Source organism: Melospiza melodia, chromosome 11 (assembly GCF_035770615.1).
Source record: "Melospiza melodia melodia isolate bMelMel2 chromosome 11, bMelMel2.pri, whole genome shotgun sequence".
Lineage (NCBI taxonomy): Eukaryota > Metazoa > Chordata > Aves > Passeriformes > Passerellidae > Melospiza > Melospiza melodia.
The window spans coordinates 19,860,486-19,886,051 of NC_086204.1; the positions used below are offsets into that span (position 1 = coordinate 19,860,486).

Sequence of the window (25,566 nt, forward strand, 5' to 3'; positions counted from 1 at the left end):
GGCCCGGCCCGGCCCGGCCGCCCAAGGCACGGAGCGCTGCGGGCCGGGAGAGCCCGAACCGCCCCTGCCCCCTCCGGGCAGCCCGGGGCCAGCGGCGCTGCCCTCAGACCGCTCCTGCCGCCACCACACAGGGGTCCTGTACCCACCTTCCACTCGCTCGTTCATTTCTGCTAAGAGCAAAGTACTGAGTACCGACTAGTATAGATTTATATCCAGCACATAAAAGAAAACCAGAAGTATACAAGGACTTCAGGCTACTCTTTCTCATTTATCACAGACTATAAATCTCTAAGGGTTCATGAAGCAACAGTAACATAACATAAGAGACTTCCTATTGTACTGGGCAACAGCTCTGAAATACTGAGATTTACCAGAGAAAATACACTTCTCAAGTTTTTCTAACACTTAACGAATTCAAAATATTTCCTCTACTGTGAAATAGAGCTCCATATTGTAGTCGGAAGTTCACATTAGAGGAGATATCTGTGCTCCCAAGTAACCACGCTCACCTCAGTGGAACTGCTCCATTTTCAGTAGTGCACTGAATCCACCCAGGATGTGATGAGTGCAAAATTCATGAGCAACATTCAGCACTTCTAAAGGAAACTGCACGAAAGGCACAGGGAGAAGCAGCAGTGCCTTGCCACATCTGACTTGCACAATAAAAAAAGACTAACAGGATTCTGGCACATGGAGTCAGAGCAGGCAGGCAGAGACAATGAATTACTGTGAGGCAGCCCTGAGTCAAAAGTTCTTAGCAGATCTAATCAGAGCACCTCTGATTACATGAAATTATGTACAGATTTTAAACTGCTTATGCTGTGAGGTTAAAAACGTTTGAAGCCAATTTGACTTCAGCTTTTCCAAGATAGCATGTAGTCGATTTAAATGAATACTCAAAAATTTATCCAGTTCTGGCTTTTATCCAGTTCTAGTTGAAGACAATCGAATTCAACATTGTTACTAATTTTGTAGGAATTTCCATCAATAAAAAATCTAACAAAACTGCACAATAAACTTGTCTCCACACTTTAACAGTTGATTGTCCAGTTCAGCTGGAAACCACAGAACTTAAATTGAAGGTTTCTCTGAAATTGTAGAACTGTGTGTACTTTTTCCCCATTACTAGAATCAAATTCACACAGCATGTTGGCATTCACTGGATCACATCGCAGCGAGATGAGATGATATTAACTAACAGTACCAAACTCTTCATGTTCATCTTGATATTCAGGGGGTTTTGCTGGTTTTTAATTTTAAAAAAGCAACTTCTTTTAAAAGAAGAAGACTTTTCCCATTTACTAACATGTACTATAAAGGAATTGGTGACAAGTATTTATGTCTTGTCTTGACTCATTCCTTTTCTTGTGAAAAGGTAATTGACTCTTACAACCCAGTTAATACTGTTTATTAATAATTTTGTTAATGAGATTTATACTACATGAGATTAATACTAAATGAACACAGTCAAGTTTCCATATATACAGAGTTTGTGCGGATTCATTTAAAAAATAATTCAGGGACATGAACAGTCCTAATTTAGCTATCTGTTGCAAACCTTTCTTCAGTGCAAGTGTACTTCCATGCTTCATGTGGAGGTGGATGGAGAAAAACAGCTGAAGTTGGTACAAAATCTATGCTGATCCTACCTAGAGCTTGGAGCCATGGCATCAGCTTTTAACTATGGAAAGAAAAAATGATGAGGCCAATGGAGCTGATCAAATAAACTGAAGACACAAACAGTATGGAGCATGCATATGCCATCATTTGTTACATGATGTAACAAGTGAAATGAAACCTTTTGTGTGACATTTAAATCAGAGGAAGATGACACTGCACACATGCCTATTTTCAAAACCCAAACCTAGAAAAGCACATACATGAAATTGCCATAGCAGTCCCCTGCTTTGGAAGGAAGGGTAAAGAAGTGTTCAACAGTCATGTTCATCTCCGCTACTGAAAAGGTTTATTACCATGGACTTCTTTTTCCTAATCTACAAGTACTACTAATTAATATTGCTCAGATGATGGATTAGCAGTTTCAATGAATTACACTTGATCACCATAACACAATGCTGAGTGGATTGCAGACCTGTAAATTAGTCTCCTGAAGGAGGACCTCAATGAAAAGGCTGTAATGGACAGAAGACACTTTCTCCAACTACAAGAAATCCTATTTTCAGACTCCCTTGAATGTGCACCTTCTAAGGAAGCATCTGCCAACACTAATTAATGCACACTAGACCAATCAATCCAAATAAGCCTCCAGCAACTCAGGATACTAAGGACCCAAAAATTACTTCAAATTAACTTTTTGAAGAGAGTTAACAACTGAAATAAAATTGCTATTAGCCTTGGTTTTAGAAAGAAAAATAAACCGTGTACTTGAAAAAAAGAAAAATTGATTTAATCCTTTCATCCCAAGTATATTGCACACTACAGGCTACCCCGTTGTTCAGTTCCTCACACATAATACTTGGGATGCAAAAATCGCGGCATGCAACAACCATAGATTGTGGAGAATGTATGTGGAACAGTCACCTTGCTGGCTATGAAATGCCACTATCAGTGAGTGTTTCACTACACATGGGCTACCTACCCTTACTCAGGTAGGTATTTCAGGTGCTGGTTGGGTGGTGCTAGGGGTTTTTGAACGCAGGGCAGCAGGGTGTGAACGTGGCAGTTTGTCCTTGATAAAGCAATCGGGCATGACTAAACAAGATTGTTGTTTACAGCTCCTCCCTTGGGTAAGCCAGAATTTCCAGGGCAACAAGCACAAGGCATTTCCCCTTCCACACCCAAGGGGATCAACAACAGATCTCTATTTTCACTGTTCAAATAATAGAGCAATTAACTGGAGAAGCCCGAAGGAAACGAATCATGCCATCCAAGAGTCAAGTGCTGAGCAATCTGACAAATGAAGGGTTGAGATTCTGCACTTCATGAGGAGATTAGTGCTGCTATCTGCCCAGTTTGGGTGCTGAACAGTAAGTGGCTGTACAACAAACTCCCTGGTTCTGTAGGATGTGTTCAGTAAGCAATACAGTAAGAACTACTCATGTCAGCTGCAAAAGAGGACTAGCACTTACTGACTGGAAAAGTAAACCTGTTTCTTGATTATATTTACTGTATCATGTTCATGGCACATATTTTTTAGGTCTAGCACATGAATTCAAGTGTTCAGAATTTCACCCTAAGTTATAACAAATTTCACTGTTTAACGAAAACCTATTTGATCCCAAAAAAGTCTGCTTCTGGTGAGTCAGACTAGCATATAAGATGCACATACTAGAAAAGAACAGAGTGCATTTCTTCAAATAGGCCTCAGGAAGCTTCCAGCACTCCAAAATGGCTGAGTGAAAGAATGGAATGCTAACCCCCTCAGGACAGCAGAAAGCTGTGGAGCAAGCAGAGCACCACGGCATGGCAGGAAGGAGAAAGGGTTGCAATGTAGCTTGACCTACTCTTCCAGCAGCTTGAGGGTATCCTAAGGCTTCATGTTGGTGAGATTAAAAAAGGATCTTTAGAAGCAGAGTTTTTCAGACTTGCTGGATGAATTCCAAAGCAAGTAATGACTTCTACTTTCTGTGGCACCTAAGCAATCTTCAAGAGATCAAAAACCCATCCCAGTTTCATGAATGACCATTTTATTTTCATGTATTTCAGTAGTTACAAATATAGTAGTTGACTGAGTATTTGCTTCCTTCTCCCAAGTAGCTTTATTAAATAATCAAGTGGGTTTTAAAACATAAGCTTTTAAGCACATTTTTGATTAGAAAAATATTTTTTGTGAATCCTGGATTAGACAGATATTAATGCTTCCTCTCATATTTTGAAGTAATTTAACATGCTGGTTTCTGAAACATATACTTTATCTCTCCATAAGAAAAGAAATACAAGCATTTATTTCATACCAGTTCTATAAGTTTTGTATTTTGAGCTTGAAAACAGTTGGAAAAGTTTAGTTTGCTATACACATATATATATATATATATACAAACCTCTAAATACACAAGATACTGCAATTCCTCAATTTAACACTACTCCTCTTACCTGAAGATGGTTACAAAAAAAATAGTCTTAGTTGCTGTAACTTTTTTTTTACAAGTTGGATATGGTTACAAGATTCTGGATTACAAAATGCTTGATTCCATTAGCTTTTGAACGGACAAATAGGTATTTTAGGTTGATATGCTTTAAAGTCGTGTAGCTTGTAGCATTTGCCATCATAACAAAATATAAGAGAAAGTTAAAAACCAACTTTACACTTTTTACTTAAAAACCACATAAGAAATGCAATACGGAACATACTGAAATGGAAATTTTTCAACAAACAATATATAGTATTAACAATATGTAGAAGCACTAAGCAGCAATTTTTTTTTCTTTGTAATACTGCTCCAGCAATTGTTTACTTCCTGTAGATTTAGGACTACAACTAACTGGTACTGCATGAAGAGATCTGCAGTTGAAAAATTGACTTGAACAATAACCCACAGAAATTCTACTCCTTTAAAAAAATGGGATTATTCTTACACTCATGTAAAAATTACTGTAAATTAAATCCCAACTTCCATATGATTTACTTTCTGCAGTCACATATACAACACTGCTATTTCGTAGGCTACCCAACAGAGCAGGTAACCTCTAAATTTCCACAGGCAAAAGGCTGACAGCAAACCTTGAAATACTTTCTTATGAAAAACAACAACAAAAAAATCCCAAACCCCAAACCCTTTGAAAAGTGTTGTTAAAGCACTGTATTATGGTTTTAAACTCAAGTAATAAAAGCATGCCCACAAGGCATTTCTTCCACCAATCCATGCTGCAACCAAGGGAACCAGCCCTATTACTGTATTATAAAACTAGACTATTACAGAGGGCTCTCTCTATGCACTTTTGAACTCTAAAGACAACTGACTAATATTTGAATTTTAAAACAGTAACTCAATTCAAGCATAGGAAGTTTCTGGGCAACCCCTATCCCACACTGACTCCTAAACTTTGCTTTAGATACGACCTAGCTCTTTTTTTTCCTACATGGGAGTAAAGTTTGGCCTTTGAAAATAAAGAATACTTGTGATCAGCATGATCCTTAAATATCTGCCCTAGCCAAATGTTTTTACAGGGTTTTTTGTGCATCTTTCCAATCTGGCACAGACCTGCTCCCTAGGGGACTGTCACATGAGCATCATCTTTAGGCTAAAACTCATTTACAGAACATGACCCATAGCAAAAAATGCCAAGGCCAAGTTCAAAGAATGATTTTGCTTACAAGAAACCTCCTGGCATCATGTAGTGCAACGGCCCTGCTCACACATGGCCAGCTGGAGCAGGCTGCCCTGCACAATGTCCAGTCAGGCTGAGTATGCAGGGATAGCAACTCAAACTCTTTAGGAAACCTGTTCCAGTGTTTGATCATCCTCTCAGTAAAAATCTGTTTCTTTGTGTTCAGATGGAACCCCTAACTGTGTCCATTTAGTCCATTCACTGAAAGCTGCTGAGAAGAGCCTGACTGCTCAATCTTCATTCCCTCCTGCCAGGAGCCAAGATCTCCCCCAACTCTTTTCTTCCCAATGCCTGCAAGTTCCAGCTCTCTCAGCTTCTCACACGTGGTTCTGCACTAGAGCTGATCCACTAAGTTTGTATCCTTCAAGCACCAGGGAGTCCAGCACTCCAGATGGATGCTCATCAGTGCTGAGTAATGAGGAAGGACCACCTCCCCACACCTGCTAGCAAAGCTTTGGCCTCTGCTGCCACAAGGCTGCACTGCCAGCTCACAGTCAGTTTACTGACAGTCTGCTGGCCAGTTACTCCCCAGTGGAGGATTGCCCCTTACAGAACTTTGTGAGAATCCTGTGTCCAGTTCTTCAGCCTGTCAGGGCCCCTCAGAAAGGCAGTACCATCAGCTGGTGGCACTGCTACTCCTCCCAGTGGCTATGGTTTGTAAACCCCATCCCATAATTCAGGTCATTAATGATGATGACTAGTGTTGGCCCCAGTACTCAGCCAGAGGGTACACCACCCCTGAGTTGCCTCCAACTGGACTTAGTGCCACTGATTAAACCCCCTGTGCCCCCTCATGCAGCCAGCTTTTAATCCATCTCACTTCCCACTTATCCAACCTGTACTTCACCAGTCTGCCTACTGATGTAAAATGTAAACAACACAGACTGTTCTCCCAAATCCCCAAAGCTTATTGGAGATGGCAGTAAGACTGGTCCAGCAAGATTTCCCTGCTGTACAACTGTGCTGACTACCCCGACCACCTTTTAGAAATGCTCTCCAGGAGGATTCTTTTCCATCATATTATCAAGGGCATAGGTGAAGCTGATTAGCCTGTGGATTCCCAAATCCTCTTTCTTGGTTTTCTTGAAGAGTGGTATTTTCTCTTTTCTAGTCTACTGGAACATCTCTTAATCCCCCTGGCCATTCAAAGGTAACCAAGAGTGGCCCTGCAATGGCATTAGCCAGCTCCCTCAACACTTTGGGTGCAATCTGTCAGGCTCAAGAATTCCAGGTGAAGTGCACCCTAACCCAATCCTCCACCACCAACCAAGGCTCCAGATTTCCCCACTAGTCTCAGGGGCCTGGAATTCCTGCACGGTTGTTTTACTGGTAGTGACTGATGCAAAGGCAGCAGAGAGTACCTCAGCCATGTCATTGGTCACCACCTTCCCTGCCCCATTCAACAGCAGGCTCATCTTTGTTGTTCTTGTCCCTGAAGAACCCTTCTTGCTATTCTGCCTCAAGGCTGAGGAACTATCCCACAGCAAATGGCTACTCTGGCTCCTCAGGCCATGTGCCCTTTGCCACACCCACAATGCAGTCCTGACACTTCTGGAGGCAATAAAGAACATGCTTTCATTGCACAGGGGAGCTGGTCAGGAATCCAAGCTGATTTTTCTGGCCTATGCTTTGTGCAGTGGAAGGCAACATACTGAAATGATCTCTCTCATGTGCTCTTTAAAATATTTATACCTTTGTGTATCTCTACTATGATTTAAAATTTCTGTATACATGTGTAATGTTATAGACACGGTGAGGATATAAGAAATAATGTACTTGGAGGCTCAAGTACTGTATCAGAAATATGCACTGACTTTGTAAAAAAATTACTGTAATTATATTAAGCAAAATAATGACTAAACATTGCTGATTAGGAAGATGTAAAACAAAATGAGTGGTTTTCCCTGTAATTTTTACTGCAGAATTCATCTGTAGGACTTCTACTTAAACCCTTTTCTTCTCATGCAGCATTACAGTATTTTCCCCCCACCCATCCCACAAAACAAAAAAAACCAAAGATTCCACTAGGTGTTACAGATTGCACTTTTAAAGCAGACTCGCCAGTCTTCTGCATTTCCAGTGTCCTATTTTAATCTGTTGACATACACAGTCTTCCATTTTATGAAACTGGAAGATTTCGCCTAAGTACTTCTTTTGATGCTGGAGAAATGTTATCTGGGAAAATTACTTCAAACTCTATAATTAAGTCTCCCCGTTGGTCAGGATTTTTGGGAAATGGCAAACCATATCCTATAATTCTTCTTCTCATCCCAGGCTTTACCACTTCATTGACTGTCATGGGTATGGTTCTTCCTTCTATCGTTGGCACGTTGAAAGAGCTGCCACACAAAGCCTAAAGAAAGATTGTAATATGAGAAAAAAAATTGGTCAGAACTTTTTTGTACCTATAAATGAATTTAGATTATTTAAAAGTGACTAGCATTCTAAATACCATTTCTCCTATGCACTTCTCAGATTTCAAAATTTTAATACTGTGTTCCTCTCTTAAAAAGAGAAAACTTTAATTTGTCGTTGAATATCACTGAATTTATGAATGTTACACAATGGTTACTGGAGGGTAATTGAGCTTTTATGTCCTTCAAAGACTTTATCAATTAATAAAGAGAGCTAAGCAAAATGAATTCCTCACTCATACCTCTCTACAGATGTCAGTCTTCTAAATTTCCACTGGAAATTTCCATTGGAAATTTAGAATCCCATTTCACTTTTTGTTTGTTTACATCGCACAGGACTTTTTTCCTAATACATTATCAACCTCTATTATATCAAATTTTAGAACATTTGAGTGTCTATAAGCAGAGGCATTTAGAATCACAGCTGTCTTAAGTGAATATCTGTGGTGCCTAAAGAAATTCAAACAACAATATTGTTGCACCAAAATTTGACCATTACAGACCTTCTGCTTTATCCAACAGTTTATTTTCATTACTAGGATCTCTGAGAGTAAGACTGTGATTCCTGCAACTTCACCTGATTCAGCACACTTAGTATACACTGATAATGTCCAATTTACATAACAATGCAATGAGTCTAAACAGGCTTTTATCTGTGAAGGAACTGTATTACCCACATTAATATTAAATATTGTCTTTTCTCCTTCCCTCACTACTTTAAGTGCTTCACCTCACTTCACACTTATTGTAGAATTTCTTAAGGTAGCTTAATTTACACGAAGTTCATAATGAAATCAAGAGTTTATTTCTCTACCCGATACTAATTAAGAAGAAAAAAATACCTTACACACACAGCTACCATGCAGCTTTAACCATTGTATCATATTGTAATAACATCAAACACTTGGAGTTCTACCACAAGAGAAACTTACCTCCCTTAAGCTGATCTTAACAGGATAGACAATATTTGATCCATCTCTCTTGAAATGAGAGTGAGGTTTATCTTTAATGATAAAAACAATATCAGCTGGAATCGTGTTGGGTGTTTCATCGCCTTCTTTTGGAAAAGTGATCTTGGTGCCTTCTTTCCATCCTCTTTTGATCTCAATAGTGAGGATTTTGTCCTCTGTTCGGACGCTTCTGCCATCTGGGTTAAGCCTTTTGCGTGAAATCCTCATTCTTTTCGTGCAGCCATGATAGATCTCTTCCAGGGACACTTTCAGTTCATGGATTACAGGGGGATCTTGTTTACGACGTAACTGGCTGCCAACTGTATTCCTTTCCCTTGGAAAACCATTCATACTGAAACTAGTGAAGGATCCAAACGGGTCACCATCCACCTCCATGTCTTCAGTGTCTCTGCCACCAGGCATCCTCCTCCCAAAGAAGATCTCAAAAGGATTTGTGCCACCAAAGAAAGCTGCAAATGTAGCATGTGGGTCTCCATGGAAGGAGTACCGGAAGGTGCCACCCTGGCCATCAGATCCTCCAGCTCCTCCTTTAAGGCCTAAACAGGAAAAACAAGGCAAGTTAAAAACAAATTGGGACTTAGTATAAGCTTTCCTGCTGTACAGTGTAATGATATCAGGACTGATGAGTCAGAAAGATATTTGCAGTAGAGTGAAAGGTCTGCTTTTCAGGGAGGATTCACCATGAGAATGCGAGGTACTAACTAGCAATTCAACAGCTTGAACAGCAAGGTTTCTGAAGCTCTAGAATGACTTCAGAAGAACAGGTATTCTGACACTGGCAATTTCACTTCATGTGATTGAAACCAGTTATTTTAATCAATTAGCATCTTAAGGGCAGAAGACAGGTTTGCTTGATTTGAACTCTTCTTCTTCTGCAAAGTGTTTTGGGAATTGCATCCTTCTACAAGGTCACTGCTGGGGAAAATTACTCACTATCATATGCAACATATTCCATAGCCTCTACAGCTCAGCTGTAACTCACTGTTAATTAGTTTTACCCATTTTCCTGCAATTTGTTCTGAGTAAAAGGTAACATGCCAACAGTCAAGTACATATATGCTTCCTTAATATTAAATTTAGAACCCCAAAACTATCACAGCTAGTGTTCCTATAGTACAAAGCATAGGAAGTCTCTTCAATGCAGCCACAAATAAAAGCATCATGGAACTTACTAAGATCCATTTGATACAAAACCCCTTGTATACACTATCACCATGTCCGTGCTAAAAATCAGAAGGTTCTCAACAGTTTTGTTCTATCTTTCACATGGTGAGATCTAAATCTCATTTCTTCATGCCAACAACTCTCACTGAAAATTCTCTTGTACCTCCTGCGCTCCCATTTCAAATCAAGCTAAAATCAATTTTTTTCAATGCCTCTTTCCCAATCAGTGATCAATTACTTCCTTGTAATGGTGCTCTTCTGCACTAACCATTTCAGGGTGCTTTCTCAGACTATTAGAAGGCTGAAAGTCTTCTTAAGATACTTTTGTCCTAAAGTAAACAGTTTTAAAGTCTTAAACTTAAAATGCTTGTTGTTTAAACTTTTTTTTTCAGTCTTAGACAACTCAAAACTACAGCTGCTATCACACTTTTATAACCATAGAAAAACGAAGGCTTACATTATGAGGGAGGCATTCTATAAATTTGAAAGAGGGGTTTTGTAGGGGTTTTTTTTAGCTCAGTGTTCTCATGCATAACCTTAATGTTAGGTACCAACACTAACCAGCTAAAACATCAGACATTTCAATACCAGAGCAAAAGTACTTAAACTGAAGTTTGTTGATGTCAAACATCCTTCTGACACACTGTTAATGCCAAATATGCAGATCAGGGGATTCAATCTGTGATAGCAGAAGGACACCTCCTGGAATAGCTGGCCAGAAGTTACTGAAGGTACATCCAGTTCCTGGCTGCAAAAACACTGAAGATTCCTCCTTCTTACAAACCCCAACCCTCTGCATTTCCATTAAAACCCTCTCAGAAGAGCTTAGAGAACAACTGAGGCATCAGGAGATATTCCCACATTCAACATTTTAAAAGATCATACTTTATATCTTTGCCCAAAATACTAAATAGTGCTATTTAACTGTAAAATAATTGTAAAAAACATGGCCCCAAGCAAATAGCAATGAGCAGGCCTACTTGTCACAACGGAACTTGTTATTTTAAAAGGAATTTCTGATACCATACACATTTATGGAAAGGGATGTTAATGACTTCCTCTGTTGCTCAATCATAACACTGAAAGTCATGTCGGTCAAAAATTTAAAAAAATAAAAAAAATCATCCTCTCCAGATAACCATTTTAGGATAAATGTGACATTTCTGAGGCCTCATTCTCTTGGCATGTTATCACTGTTTACAATTAAAGCTAAAAAATTGTTCTGGTATTTCATGACATCAGCCAAATTCTTTCCTCTCTAGGCACAAAGCCAAGGACAACTACAGGCTGGACACCTGGGCTTTTGCTCAGAAGGACTGCTTTGCCTAGATCAAGCAGATTGGCCTTAAGCAAAATTTTTAAAAAAGAATACAAGCCTTTTGAACTGCATCTCAAAAACTGCTCTGGCAGAGGAAGGCAGCAGTCAGAGATCACAGAAAGCTATTCATGTGTGAAAGAAACTTATTCTGTTTAGTAACTTTTTGCCTGTCATGTATTTGGGGTTTGTACTAAGCCCCATTAAATTAGGAAATTAAACTTTACCAGCATTAAAGCCCAGCAATGCATTTTATACTTAAAATCTTATGAGCAGAACAAATACATTGTAAATATGCTGTCTAAAGAGAACACATACTATGTCTTCGTATGTTTACTTTGCTTCATTCAACATGATGAAAGTGACCAACCAAAGCATAACAAAGACATACATACCTTCCTCCCCAAACTGATCATAAATATCTCTCTTTTTGGGATCACTCAGTACTTCATATGCTTCTGCAACCTCTTTGAACTTTTCTTCTGCATGGGGAGATTTGTTCTTATCTGGATGCCATTTCAGCGCTTGTTTTCTGTAAGCCTTTTTGATATCCTCGTCAGAAGCCCCTTTTTCAATTCCCAGGATAGAATAGTAATCTTTCCCCATCCTGAGTGCTGGAGGAATTCAGATTTTCTTTGCTGTAAAGGAAGCAGCGTCCAGTGTCTTAGCAAGGTGGAGATGCTAGAGAAGGAAAAATAAAAATCAAACTTTGAATCGAAACAAACAAGAGCTGCTACAAAACAACAAACTCTAGGCTACATGAACAAAGCCCGGAGAGGCTGTCCTGTTCCATTCCGTGCCCCGTGGCTCATTTATAAAGCATTACGGAGCGGGCACGCAGCGCCCTCCCCCGCAGGCCGCTCTTTCTAGAACGCCCAAGCCCTCACGTCACTTCCCCGCCGCCGGCCTCGGCTCGCGCCGTCCCGCGCCTGCGCAGCAGCGCCAGCCCGGCCCCGGAGCGCCCGAGCGGAGCTGAGGGGAACGCGGAGCGGGAACTGCGCCCTGCACCAGCCCGGCACATCCAGCCCGGCGCGGCCAGCCCGGCACATCCAGCCCCTAGCCGCTCCCGGGGCTCCTCTGGCCCTGGCGACAGCCTGAAACCCACCCAGAGTAATTATAGCGTTTTACTTCACTGTTCTGTTTCTATAGAGACAGCTGTACATAACTCTTTTCCAAATATATCAACATGGAGCTGTACCCTTTCCAGCAAAGGCTATGAAGAATTTTACACCCGTATCAACGACAAAGCTTCTGAAAGCAAAATTTCCTTTCTTTAAAAATAAAATTAAGCCACTGTCAACCACAGCTGACCATAGCGATGTACTATTAAGCAGTAAGAAGGAATCTGAGCAAAAAAATACCACTTTGTTTACCACAACAAGCTACTAAATTAAAGCAGATCAAAATGTAAATCCTGTCTCAGCCTTCTTCTACGGAATAGGAATTACCAAGATTATTATACAAGTATGGCAATATACCAAACAAATATCTTTCATCTGATGAGATGCTAATAACAGAAAAATACTTGGTTCTTACACATTTGTTTTTTTAAAATATATAAAACAAATTCTATTACTGAAGTATTTCTCATGCTCCATAGAGAAAATGTTATGAAGTTTTAGCCTGCAAGATTTCTTTCGTACCTCTGTTAAGAGCTATGGGTCAAAAAAATCAGCTACGTTTATCAGTAGGGCAATGAACCACATGACAGATAACCACAACTGAAAAATTACTCCTCTCTGGAACAAAGTATTAGAATACAACACTTTGGGTCATACTTAGACGTTGTCTGTATGAAAACAATTCTAGGCTGAATTATGAAGGAGGTAATTAAGCTCAGCTGCCTTCCTTCTAACAATAAACTCACTAATCCTCTGACTCAGGGAGCATATTTGAAGCCATTTTCTAGAACCTGCTCAAACTTACAAGAGACTGATAAGAAGGGACAGAAAATGCTTCCTTAGCCAGAAAGTACTAGAAAAAGATTTGGGACTTTACTTTCACTTTCTTAGTTTGCGTCATCCTCCTAATCCTCATACCATTATCTTTTCTTTTCCAACGTCTAGTAAATAGAATTTACTAGATTCCTTCCAGTGTTTCTACCTTGATGTGTTCCATCAGTATGCCCATTTCCCAGAATCCTTGCATTTCAGAGCCTGCTGCTTTGTGTCCAAGTTCCACAGGTCCCTGCAGTGTTTGTAACCGCGGCCCCTGGGCTGGGAGCTCGCGGCTTTGCCCCGGCAGGAGTCAGAGCACAGAGCCCCGGCGGGCCCCGCACAGCCCCAGCGATCCCACACAGCCCCCGGCGGGCCCCGCACAGCCCCCGGCGGGCCCCGCACAGCCCCAGCGATCCCGCACAGCCCCAGCGATCCCGCACAGCCCCAGCGATCCCGCACAGCCCCAGCGATCCCGCACAGCCCCCGGCGGGCCACGCACAGCCCCCGGCGGGCCACGCACAGCCCCCGGCGGGCCACGCACAGCCCCCGGCGGGCCACGCACAGCCCCCGGCGGGCCACGCACAGCCCCAAGCGAGTCCCGCACAGCCCCAGCGATCTCACACAGCCCCCGGCGGGCCCCGCACAGCCCCAGCGATCCCACACAGCCCCAGCGATCCCCGCACAGCCCCAGCGATCCCACACAGCCCCAGCGATCCCACACAGCCCCGGCGATCCCACACAGCCCCAGCGATCCCCGCACAGCCCCCGGCGGGCCCCGCACAGCCCCCGGCGGGCCCCGCACAGCCCCCGGCGGGCCCCGCACAGCCCTCACAAACCAGCAGCAGTGAGTCCTGTAAATCACTCAAGCCTTCCAGAAGCACTAAACTACACAGCTAGAAAATTAGTAAGGCCATAAGCCAAGCCTTGATTAAGCATGATTCTGTAAGAAAGCTAAGGAAATTCTCAGATGTACAAATCCAGTAACATACCAGGCCAGGAAGCCACCTCAAAAACATAACAGAAACCCCCCCCACCATCACTTAACTTTCCTCCTCACTCTACCACATTAATTCTCCAACTGATATATCACATTATGACTCAATAAACCTTTTACATAATCAGTTGTTTATACAGTCTTCAAATACAACAGCTACATTCCATTTCAAGCATACACAAAAAAGTTATCATCCTTCCAGTATCAAGTGGGATCTCTGAACTCTTGGTTATAGTCAACCCTGTAAAACAATTTTCCACCAAAGCAGGCAGTCTCAGACGTGACTTTCTGTTCTTACAAGCCACTTCAGGGTAATGCCATGGTGCTCCTATTCTGTACTGAGAAAGCCAACAGCCTGTATTAGTCCAGTGTTTTTACATCACTGGTTTTTGTTACAGTATAAACTGGGGGGGGAAGGAATTTCAGTTCAAGCTTTTTAACATTGACTAGGGGGGAAAATGGTACATTTTCAAATGTAACAAACTACTAAAATGCCAAATAGACTATTAAAAATGTTATTGTCAGGAAAACAGAATAGAATTTTGAAAACATGCAAAACTTGCCTAATATAACCAAGCTCTTACCTAGAAGATTTTCTATGTGCTTTGATCAAAACCTATGACACTCACTTGTAATACTAGACTTCCTTTTTTCATCTAAAGTGTGTATGAAATACATATTAGGAAACTGAAAATTCTTCCTTCAACAGCTGCACTTCAGAGACAGAGCCTGACTAATGCATTCCACTTGAGAATTGTTGCTTTAAAATGTCTTTTCCATTATTCTCTCAGAACAACTATAGTTTAACTCACATACATAGGCCAAGAGCTATAAGTCTTGTTTGGCAGAAAGTGGGGGCAGGGTCATAAGAACAGCAGTGCTGACATCAGCTTTGAATCAGCTGATTTCTTTAAAAAAGCCTTCACAACAAGTGAGAGAAATTATGGAAGCATTCATAATAACATACTGAACTCAAATTATAGATTAATCATAAATTAGCACCAGCGTGTTAAGGAAAAGCTTCTTGGCAGAACAGTGTCAATATTCCCTCAAGCTTCATAAAAATGCTCATTATTTGCCTTAAATTAAACCATTTCTTCTGTACTGCTCACTTATTAAACCACAGAAACAAACTGAGAAAGACAGGACTAGATCACAGAACAAATTCAAGAGCAAACAAAACCACAAAGGCAAATTCCAGACAGATCACAACTATAAATACACATGTGCACATAAATGTCAAGGCACAGGAGCCAAATCCCTCCCCAGGAAAAGCTTTCACAATTAAGTGCACAATATTTGCAAACCCACATTAATGAATGGAATAAATTCATACTCATCTACAATGGTTTGAAGAAAGCACACCCATATACAAGAAAATAATTTCCTGTAACATCATCCATTGTCTACCTGGAAAAAAAAATCCTACAACTCTTCTCCCCACCATCTTGAACTGGATGTAGCTGCTGCCTGAGCTATGTTTGTCTTTATATACAATTTATACTGTGAATAAGACCTGGTACATGCAAGCCCCATTCATGAACTCTATAATTAAATCGAGTTTCACCACAGAACTATTCATCATACACAGAAATAAGTTTTGGAGTTTACAACAGAAGCAATAATTAGTATAAAAAATATATCTAACATAAAATGCAAAGTGAAACCTGCAGAGCATCACAGTTCTTTCTAGTGGATGGCCCTAAAAGAAAAGCTTAATTTAGTAATGCCCTTCATACCACAGTAAGAACCAAATTTATCAAATTTTTACTTGAGTTCTCTGTGGAAACTGCTACTGTGAAAGAAGTAAAAAGTTAGCTGTACATAAGGATTCTGGGGCTGACTTTACAGCTAAATGAATAATCATAAAAGCAAAGTGAAATGCCACATGACTTACAATAAATTCATTATATTTAGATTACAGTCCTAGTATCAACAAATCTGTTTTATATTTCTCATTGGCAGTATGTCTTTTAAAACGGTGTCTATAATATTACTGGAACATACATTAAATTCTGCCAACAGGCCAAAGGATATATTTTTAAGGTCTTTTGTGGAAAAGCTTACTTAAAATATACATTCCAGAAATTACATGAATTATTGAGTGTAAAATCTCAAACCAGAGATACACTGTTACCACTTCTGAATCCCAAAAATGTATTTTTAAGGATGTGATTCACATAGTCTTCAATTTCATTTGGAAAAGACTACATGACAAGATGTTAGTAATTTTTTAAAATTAGTTTTAACTTTCTTATTACTTTTTGTAACAATAGACCAAAAGTCAGAAAGAAAATGTACAACTGAAAATATTCATCACACTTTAAAACTTACTATAGTTTATAATATGCTAAGTTATGGGTTGGGTTCCTCTCCTCAGGAAATTATTATTTCCATTACACACTGATCAGAACATAGCAAACTTACATCTCATACCTGATTCCTGTTTACTAAGTCACAATCTTTACTATGGCTGGAAAACAAAAATACTCTTGCAATAAACATCCACATTTCAACTTTTCACAACTAAGAGGGAATGAACAACTATGTGAAAGCAAGCAGAGCTCCTGGGATTCAGCAGTGATGTACAGATTGATGAAAACACAGGACTGCACTTGGAAACTCAAAAGGAACCATCCAAAGTATGGCCACACAAAGCAACACCAAGAATTTCCATCTACAAGTTAAGACTTCGCCCTTCTAAAAGAATACACATTCCAAACAAGAATACACATTCCAAAGGTGCTTTTCAATTCCTTACTCAGATTCTGTGTCCATTTCAATCCCTACCCACGCATTTCTGTGAAGGGATTCTTGCTCAGTTTGAGTGGTGATCAGCAAAAATGCCAATCATGCAAAACATTCACCAGGTTCTCTCCCATAGCTGACTGTGCCTGTCTAACACACTACTGGGAACTTCAATAGTTAAGAATGTTCTCACATTCTTCTGTAAATATCTGTATGGAAAAGTGCAGTGTTTTGGTACAGAGAAATGCCTCCTGTTATTAGCAAAAAATCCCCCCCATTCACAACAAAGCTGAAGTTCTCTTTCCTCCATGAAAATGTATGATTTTAACAAGTTCTGCACAATTCACTACTTAAGTTGTAAGTCTGGGGCAAAGAAAACAGAAATACTGAAGCCAAACTTCTTTCTTTCAGTTTTACATGTAAAAAACCCGGATTTTTGTCCTAACTACCTGCTGCTCTGACGGATATCACTCAGGAATTTGCCCAAGCCTGAAGGAATTCTGTCCTGAAATAGCCATATTCAAATTAAGAGTTAGACTTAATCACATATTTATCACACTGTACTAGTCAGGTTTCTGACTCACGTGTCACCAACCTTCCCATGTTGGTTATATAACAAGTAAAGATATTTAACAGAATGAACAGCTTAATGCTTTGTGTGTGCGGTTTCCCTCCAAGACTAGCTGCTTTTAATTAGATTGTAAAAAGTCTTACAGCCCTTCTGTTAACTGTTTTAAGCAAACATACTGCTGCAATCCAACTCTTTCAGATTCCCAAGTGCCAACACACTGAATGTTTCCAATACCATCACAAAGGACTGATTTACTGCATTTACTGGATGTACATATAGTTTATACATAGCCTGGGGCTTCCATGCCCCACACTGTTTTCTCAGCATGAAGACTACACCACTTAATAGAATATATGTTGTTTATAAAAGGTTTTAAAAGTACTGATTAATTCTGATCAGTGACAAAAAGACGACAAGATTGCTTGGTAGCCAGAAAAAAAAAAAAAAAACCAAAAAAAAACACACACAAAAAAAACAAGTATTAGTTGATACTAGGATCAAAAATCCCAGAAAACATTACTCATGTAAACACTACAGTACCAAGAGTCCATCTACACTGTTAACACTCAGCTGTTCTGCCCCCCCCAACCATGTGTATTATTTAAAATAAAAAATGTTCAGATAACCATAACAGATAAAAAAATGTAAGCATTTCCATGTGAGAAAATGAAGATGATTGAATTCTTCAGTCTCCAAAAAACACAGAAGTCACTAAGGTCTGCAAGGTCAACAAATGATGGAGGAAGGAGGAAATGAATCGTTTAAAGTCTATATCCATTGCCAGAGGCAAAGTGTAATCAGAAGAAGCTAGTTTAAATAATAAAATGAAGAAATTCTGTAAGTGATAGGATTCCCTGTCAAAGGACACTGGAGACTCAATAATGATGTCAGTGGGACACTGAATAAATAAGAATATTCACTGGGACACTGAATAAATAAAAAAGATGTGCACTGCAAGTTTCTTAACAAAAAAACCAGAGCAGGAATGTCAGAAAATTTAAAAAATACTGAAAAAATGTGTGGACCTCTACTCATTTGTCCTGCAGATGTGCTTATTATACAAATATTGGAAAATAATGAATAAGTATACTATACTATAATAAGTATATCTGTAATGTTTTCCACCCAAATAGAGAGGTGGTGTTTACAAGAAATACGCTTTTTATAAACAAAGAAATACACTTTTTATAAACAGGCATTTAGTTGCACTTGCGAAGATGTTTTCAGTAAACTGAGGCTTAATTTGACATTCACAGTCAAGAGGTTCAGCCCCCCTCCTGCAACACAAAAGGGGCAGAAATATCTCTAAAAATATAAGGACAGGATGGGCAGCTCATTCTGCAGCCCAGGGCCAGCTGGCACAGCCCAAAGCTCCATTTGCTCGGGGCTGGACACGAGGGCAGCAGCTCAGACCTGAGAACTGCATTGGCTCCCGACCACATCTTCCACCCATGAATCCCGGGGCAGGAGAACTTCTGTGACCTCATGCCAGTGCTATGCACTGATTAACAGCAAAAGGACAATGGAAAACCCAGCACCAGTTTCCACAATAAGCCCTGATGACTTTCCTTGAAGAAACTCGAGTTGAAGAAAGTGTTTAGAAGGCATTTATTTCAACACCCTACATAAGGTCAGTTATTACAGTTCTGATCCCCCAGGAAACATTAGGACGGGCAGTGTGTTTTATTAAATATCTACTTCGATGGCTGGAGTATAGCACATCATCTCTTCTGGCCTAGGAAAAGGAGGGTCTCTACCACCTGGAACTATTTACTGTTTACCTTAAGCACAGTAGCAACTCCTTCATGCATAACAAAGTAACCCAGTGGGGTTTTTCCACCAAACAATACAAGTAATAACTTGCTATCTTAAAAAAGATATGGAAATAATGAATCAGGGCACCTGTAGAATAAAGATACTCCTCGCTGATTAGCTCTTGCAAAAACGTCTCTGTGACTGGCACGGACACAACTCAGATGTGACCTGATCTGAGCCTGAAGTCTGTCCTTCCAGTGGTTCTCAGCCTACCATTAGGTACTTGGATTTGTTCTATTAAAAATAAACAAACAAAAAAAAAAACACTGTCCCACCACACTGCCAGTTTGGAACACTCATTAGTGAAACATAACACATCATAGAAATATTTTCCTAACGATGAATATACTCTACAGGTTTACACAGAAGGCTGACAAACTCATGTAGAATTTTATCACTAATTCTGTCATGTTCCATGACTAAGGAACAGACAGAAGTCATGTCTGCAAATTATTTTTTCTTCTTGCAAAAGCATTAGGTTTTTTTTGACATAATTAAAAAGCTATTAATGAGAAACAACTGATGGATACGGGCCACACACAAGATAGGGTGGGTGGAAGGTAGGTGGAAGATGCTTGCACAATCCCCATGCAAATTTTCTTTGTTTTCTTGAGGTTTCTTCCACTGTAATAATGTCACAAGTTATTAGTTTCCAGAAGAAAATGAACTATTTTTTCAGCCTTGATGAAGATATGAACTGCAAACACAATAAATCCAGCTGAAAAGCGGCTCAGCTACACTGTTTTAATTGCTGTTACACTCATGCAAGATCAAGGTTATTAATGCACTACCAAAAAAGGAACTGCCCACATTTTTGCTGTGGACGTGATCCCACTGCTCTTACATAAGCAAAAGAAGGTGCTCACACGAGATGCTTTTTCCAGAGTGTGCTCGTCAAAATCCCACCCAGCAGCTCTGATTCATGCAGCCAGTTTTACATGCAAGGCTGAAAACACACACACTGAACGGTGGTACAAAGACAGGAATTTAAAAAGGAGATGTCAGCACAATGCTGCTCAACGTGAAAGGAGAACAGATGTCAGTAAGAATGTATTTCACCTACAGGAGACAGAAAGACAAGCAGCCCTAGTTATATTTACTACAATCTGCTGGAAGAGAAGTCAAAATAGTTGCTCACTACTCTTTGCAATGTTTTAACCACATCCCATAGCTAAGTTATGTTTCATAACTGGTTTCCCCCTTCTCTATCAGCCTAGGAAAGTTTCAAGATAAAAAGCAACTACTTTGCAGTTAATATCTTAAATTACTTTATTCCTCTAGATTACAGAGTGCATAGCTAGCTAAGAGGTAAAGAAGGTATGACGTGGAAGGTACAACTCAGCAGGAAAATATCTAGGTGTTCTGAAGGGATACCAAATTTCAGTATCTATTCTACTAAGAAACTATCGGAATGCAGACTCAGAAAAGATTTACCTTTCTGTGTTTGGGATTTTTTTTTAATTTATGCTATGATACACCAACAGTTTGTTTAAAAAGAAGATGCTCTGACTCACAAATCAAGAAGTACAATTGTTAGCTTAATTAAACAGTATCAGAAAGAATACTACCAGACATCAGGCCCGGGTAATAAGGAAGTACACCAATCAAGCTTTGGAGCAATCAAGCTTTTCCCACTTCAAGAAGAGAATTCTGAATATTAATTATGCCTTAAATACAGTACTTACTCACTAATTAACAGGTCTTAAATGCACTTTCTTCAGTGCATTGCTGCAGAGGGATATTTTAAGACACTTCCATCCTCTACAGCTACTGCTGCATTAATCATTTGTTCTCCTTTCAGAGTCTCTCAGTCCCCACCTCAGCCTCTCTTAATCCCTATTCATATGCAACTTCCAGGACAGCCCCACCGCCCAACTTTTCATGCAAGGCCTTTCACTATTCTCCCCCATCAGGGAAGAATTTTTCAGATGCTTACAGCAAATTCTCTGTGCTCTCAAAGCTTTCTTTCCCATGACATGGCCACAAAAACACCCAATGCCCTGGAACAAGTCAGTGCTGAGCACTGATGACACGATCACGCTGACTAATATTATCCAGCTGCCTTTGGCACAGCATTCCTTCTACAGAAGGATCCCGTCTCTTTGCACAGCAGCTGTATCTAAGGAAGGAGTGAGTGTTCTCTGACTTATCCTCCTACATCGGACATACCCAATGCAACGGGGGCTTGATGCCATTTGAGAGCCTCCTGGAAGGTAACCAAAATTTTATATCAAATACATATCAAACGAGATGCACAAGAGTAAAATGTGCAAGGGAAGAGCTCTAAAGATTCTACATTTACTCAGCTTCTATATGAAGTTTTAATACACTAAAACCTTTTTCTAGGAAAGGCAGAATGACTAAATGTAAGCCAAAACCACCAGCTATGACATCCTCCCCTCCAACTCTCTATGTAAAAGTTATCCAAACACTACCAAATTGTGGATCTGAAAACTGTAATTACTACTTCAGTGCACATGTATTAAATACAAAAACTCATGACAGATCAACAGTTGTTTCTCTCAGCAGTTATTTAAGGGAGTTTCCCACTGATAATGTTGCAGATCCTGGACACACTTTGCCCGGTGCAGGAGCAGCAGCTGACAGGATCTGAATCCATTGATCCACACCTCCCAAAGTGAGGAAATCATCAGATTTCAGCCGAGCAGCAATGCCTTGCAGAAAGCATGGCAGGCACAGGTACAGCGATCACAGTGGTCATCCTTCTCTCAGAGAACATCAGCACTTCTACACAGGCGTTCAGGGTACTGAGGCAGAGCTAAACAAAACATCCTACCCAGAGGGTTGCACAGGCAGCTTCATGAGAAATGCAATTCTTTACTTATTTGCCTTGTGAGATGCCTCCTTACTTGTACCAGAGAAGCACTTCTTTCAGGATAGCCTTACCTTCTGGTCTGGTCACCACAGAGCAAAGTTGAAGTGAATTGTAAAAGAGAAAAAAACCCCAATCAACCCAGAAGAACTCAAAGCATGCATGCACTGAAGTGGCTTTGGTTATGCAGATGATTTGTGTCAGTTCCACACTTTTACACTGATGCTTTGGCAATACCTGAACTAATATAGAAATACCCTGAGGACCTTTTGATAAAATGATTCTTTCACACACAGCATACGATTACTTTTTTCCTCAAAACCATCCATTACTTAAATCTCTGATAACCCACACAAATAAAAGGTTTTCTGACTTGTCAGATATTTACACTCACTGTTTCTCAGTGAATACATCCAGTAGAATATTTTAGTCTGATGATTACTGCAAAAAACAACCATTACATCCTGAAAACCACGGGGGATGTCATAATCTGGTAAATTCAGTTAAGGGAGACATCATCCTCCAATCTCTAAAAGAAACAGTGAAGAGACTTTAAAAAAATCCATATTCCTCTACTTCTTATACTGCCAGCTATCTATCGATCTATCTAGACTCTGAAAGGTAAGATGTTCACTTTTCTACTATTCATCCTTCTTTAGTAAGAGTAGTTACTGTATGAAGTGAACCTTATTTTGCACAACAAATGCTCTCAGGCTCTGGCAGCCCAAGCAAACAACTACTTACATCAAGCACATGGAACTTCCTAGAAGGCATGGAGGAAAGAGGCAGTGCAGGCAACCCCTGCAAGTAAGAAGGCAGGACATCCTGCTGTGACATGCCAGCAACATCGAACAAATGCTGCAGTGAGCACTGTGAAGGGGTTAGATCCTCACCCCACTCCACTCACAGATTAAACAGAATCAATTAATCCTACAGGGATCATTTTCTTAACAGAAATATCATCTAATAGAGGGAAATGAAGACAAGAGTGCTTAAGAGATGTGGTTCTCTAGCAGATAGGTTCTAAGTGCCATCATGGGAAATACAGACAGATTAAAGTGTTAATAAAGGTCATTAGATCAACTTAGGAACAGTGAAAGTAAAGGCAAAATATTTATATAGCGTACAATACTGTGAGATCGTTCTCCTCTTCAGTTTGCTAAATCTCATATTCTGACTGCAAAGCCTACAGTGACTTCAAGAACTGAGAAGATCGAAGAATAACAGACATACTAAATATCACTCTCAGCCTTCAAATAAAGCATCACCTCAAAGAGCAGCAAAAAGCTGATAAAAAACCCTGAAAATTAACATTCGCCTATCATCTGTTGTTTATGAATTCACCTAGAACACTTACCATAGCAGACAAGAGTGTTTGTATTAGCCCAAGGTGTTATGACTGCTTAAAAATTACCAGCACTGCATGGCTACTGGCTTGTCCCACAGAACTTAGCAAAGAAACAGCAGCACACTTTGTAACTGTAAAACGCAAAGCACACTGATGCTGCCCTTCATCCAGGCAGGAGAGAGCCAGAAAACACATAGCCACTGGCCAGGAGTGGTTTCAATGTGTCACAGTCAACTACTATTGCTCAACTCAAATTATACAAGTAACTACTTGCTACACAGTCAAACTATTAGTAGCTAAAAGAATGAACAAAGAGTGTTTAGCAACAGCAGCAAAGAGCCAAGCATAAGAATTAGATTCCCACACTCCAAGAGTAATTTAACTTTTTCCCCAATCCCTCCAGCTAACACAGCTACATTAATGGAAAGTATAAGCTAATTCTTATGTACAGGCTTTTGCAGCAAAAGTCTCAGGGCAGCGAGTTTCACCTGGCTGTAGCAATACACGGTCATCTGCCTAGAAGCATACAGGAATTTTTAACTTTGTGGAATGTATTACTCTTATAACCTTTCTTAACTGCACTACCTCGATAGTATTATGGGAGTTAAAAATCTAGCAATTTCTTAGCTTCCTTTAGTGAAGTTACCTGCACTAGAGAATGCAGGATAATCTGAGCTCAGCAACACTGTGACTTATCGTCTATTGAATTCATCCCAATTACAATCGCCTTAAGGCAGCAAGGAGCTACAAGGCAGCACTGAAGGACAGGGAAGGGAAAACACTGAGAGCTATTTTCTTACGCGAATCCAAGAGTCCCTACACACAGCCCCAAGCAGACCAAGCCCAAAACAACAGCTTCCCAAGTAAAAGCACTGACCACAAACAGACCACACTCACTTCAGGCTGGAAGAGATCTGCCACGCTTCACTTTCAAAGCAGGTATGCTTTAAAAAAAGGCATAACATTTATGTCGTGATGAAAAAGGAACGAATGAATGCATAGAAATATTCTTTAAAAATTGTAAGGCATCTCCTCAGAATGGTTCAGAACGCCGTCGTACAGCCGTTCCGCTCCGGTATGATGCAGTCTCTATTGCTAGGATTCCTAAGGAGATGTTCTACGACCTTATCCTGATGTGAAGCCTTTACAACACCGTCATCCCTGTTCAGCACGACAGTTCATCCCCACCGGGTCACAGGACCTTAACAGGACCCAGATTAAAGCATTACACACTCCAGTTTTTCATTAAAGCTTGTGCTTGTGCAGCCAAGACCACAATCCCCCAGCTCTAAAGATCGTACATTAACAACGAACATTTTCGGCTATGGAATAAACAACCATGGACAACCGCAGGACGAAGCAAGGGAAGCTCCGCTAAAGGAGAGAGCTCGTCCCGTTTCGCGGGGTGTGGAACGACCCAAAAATCCGTTCGAAACGAGCGGCCGCGCCCGCAGGATGGCAGCGGGCAGCGGGCCGCGAGCAGCGGCGGGACGGGTCGGCTGCGGGCCCTGCCCCGGGCCCAACGGCTCGGCCGCTCCGCCGCCTCGGCACCGGCCGGCGAGCCGCCCCCCGCCCCTGTCCCTGCCGCCCGGGCTGCCCCGCCAGGCGCCAAGGCGGCTCCCCCGGAAACGGCGCTCGCGTTATTGTCTGTGACAACGCCCGGCGGCCGCGCACCGCGGGAGCCTCTCCCCGGGGCACCGTCGCGCTCCGGCGGGAAGAGAGCCCGGCACCCCGGACCCCGCCTCAGCCCAGGGCAGCGCCGCCGCTGTCACCGCCACAGCCCGGGCAGCAGCCGGGAAGGCAGAGCACTCCTAAAGCGCAGTGCGGCGCGGGCAGGCGGCGCTGCCGCAGTTTGGGCCGGTCCCGCGCGCCCCCCGCACTCACCGAGCGTCGCCGCCGCCTCAGCCCAGGCCCGACCGCGCTCCCGGCAACCCCCGCAGCGCAGCCTCAGCTCCTCCGCGCGCACCCGCGGCTCCACAGCGAATGACGCGAGAACTGCGCGCTGGCTCCCCCCACCCCCCCGCGCGCTGCCCTCCCTTCGCCCCACGTGACTCTCCCGGCCCTATCAGCAGCGTCTCCAAGCGCTCGCGCCTCCCGTGGAAACATCGCGATCTCACCCCACCCCCTGCGAGGCGGCCCCGGCGGCCCCGCGGGGCCGGCTGGGCGG

General features: G+C 41.4%; 1 protein-coding gene across 1 annotated transcript; it reads right to left on the minus strand.

Annotated features, from left to right (window-relative positions):
• Positions 1-3,630: 3,630 nt before the first annotated feature.
• Positions 3,631-25,388, minus strand: DNAJB4 (DnaJ heat shock protein family (Hsp40) member B4). The gene is made up of 4 exons (XM_063165848.1): positions 25,284-25,388; positions 11,549-11,834; positions 8,636-9,210; positions 3,631-7,642 (listed from the first exon to the last, which is right to left on the minus strand). The coding sequence occupies exons 2-4, from the start codon at positions 11,757-11,759 to the stop codon at positions 7,409-7,411; spliced, it is 1,020 nt and encodes a 339-aa protein (XP_063021918.1). The 5' UTR covers positions 11,760-11,834; positions 25,284-25,388; the 3' UTR covers positions 3,631-7,408.
• Positions 25,389-25,566: the final 178 nt, after the last annotated feature.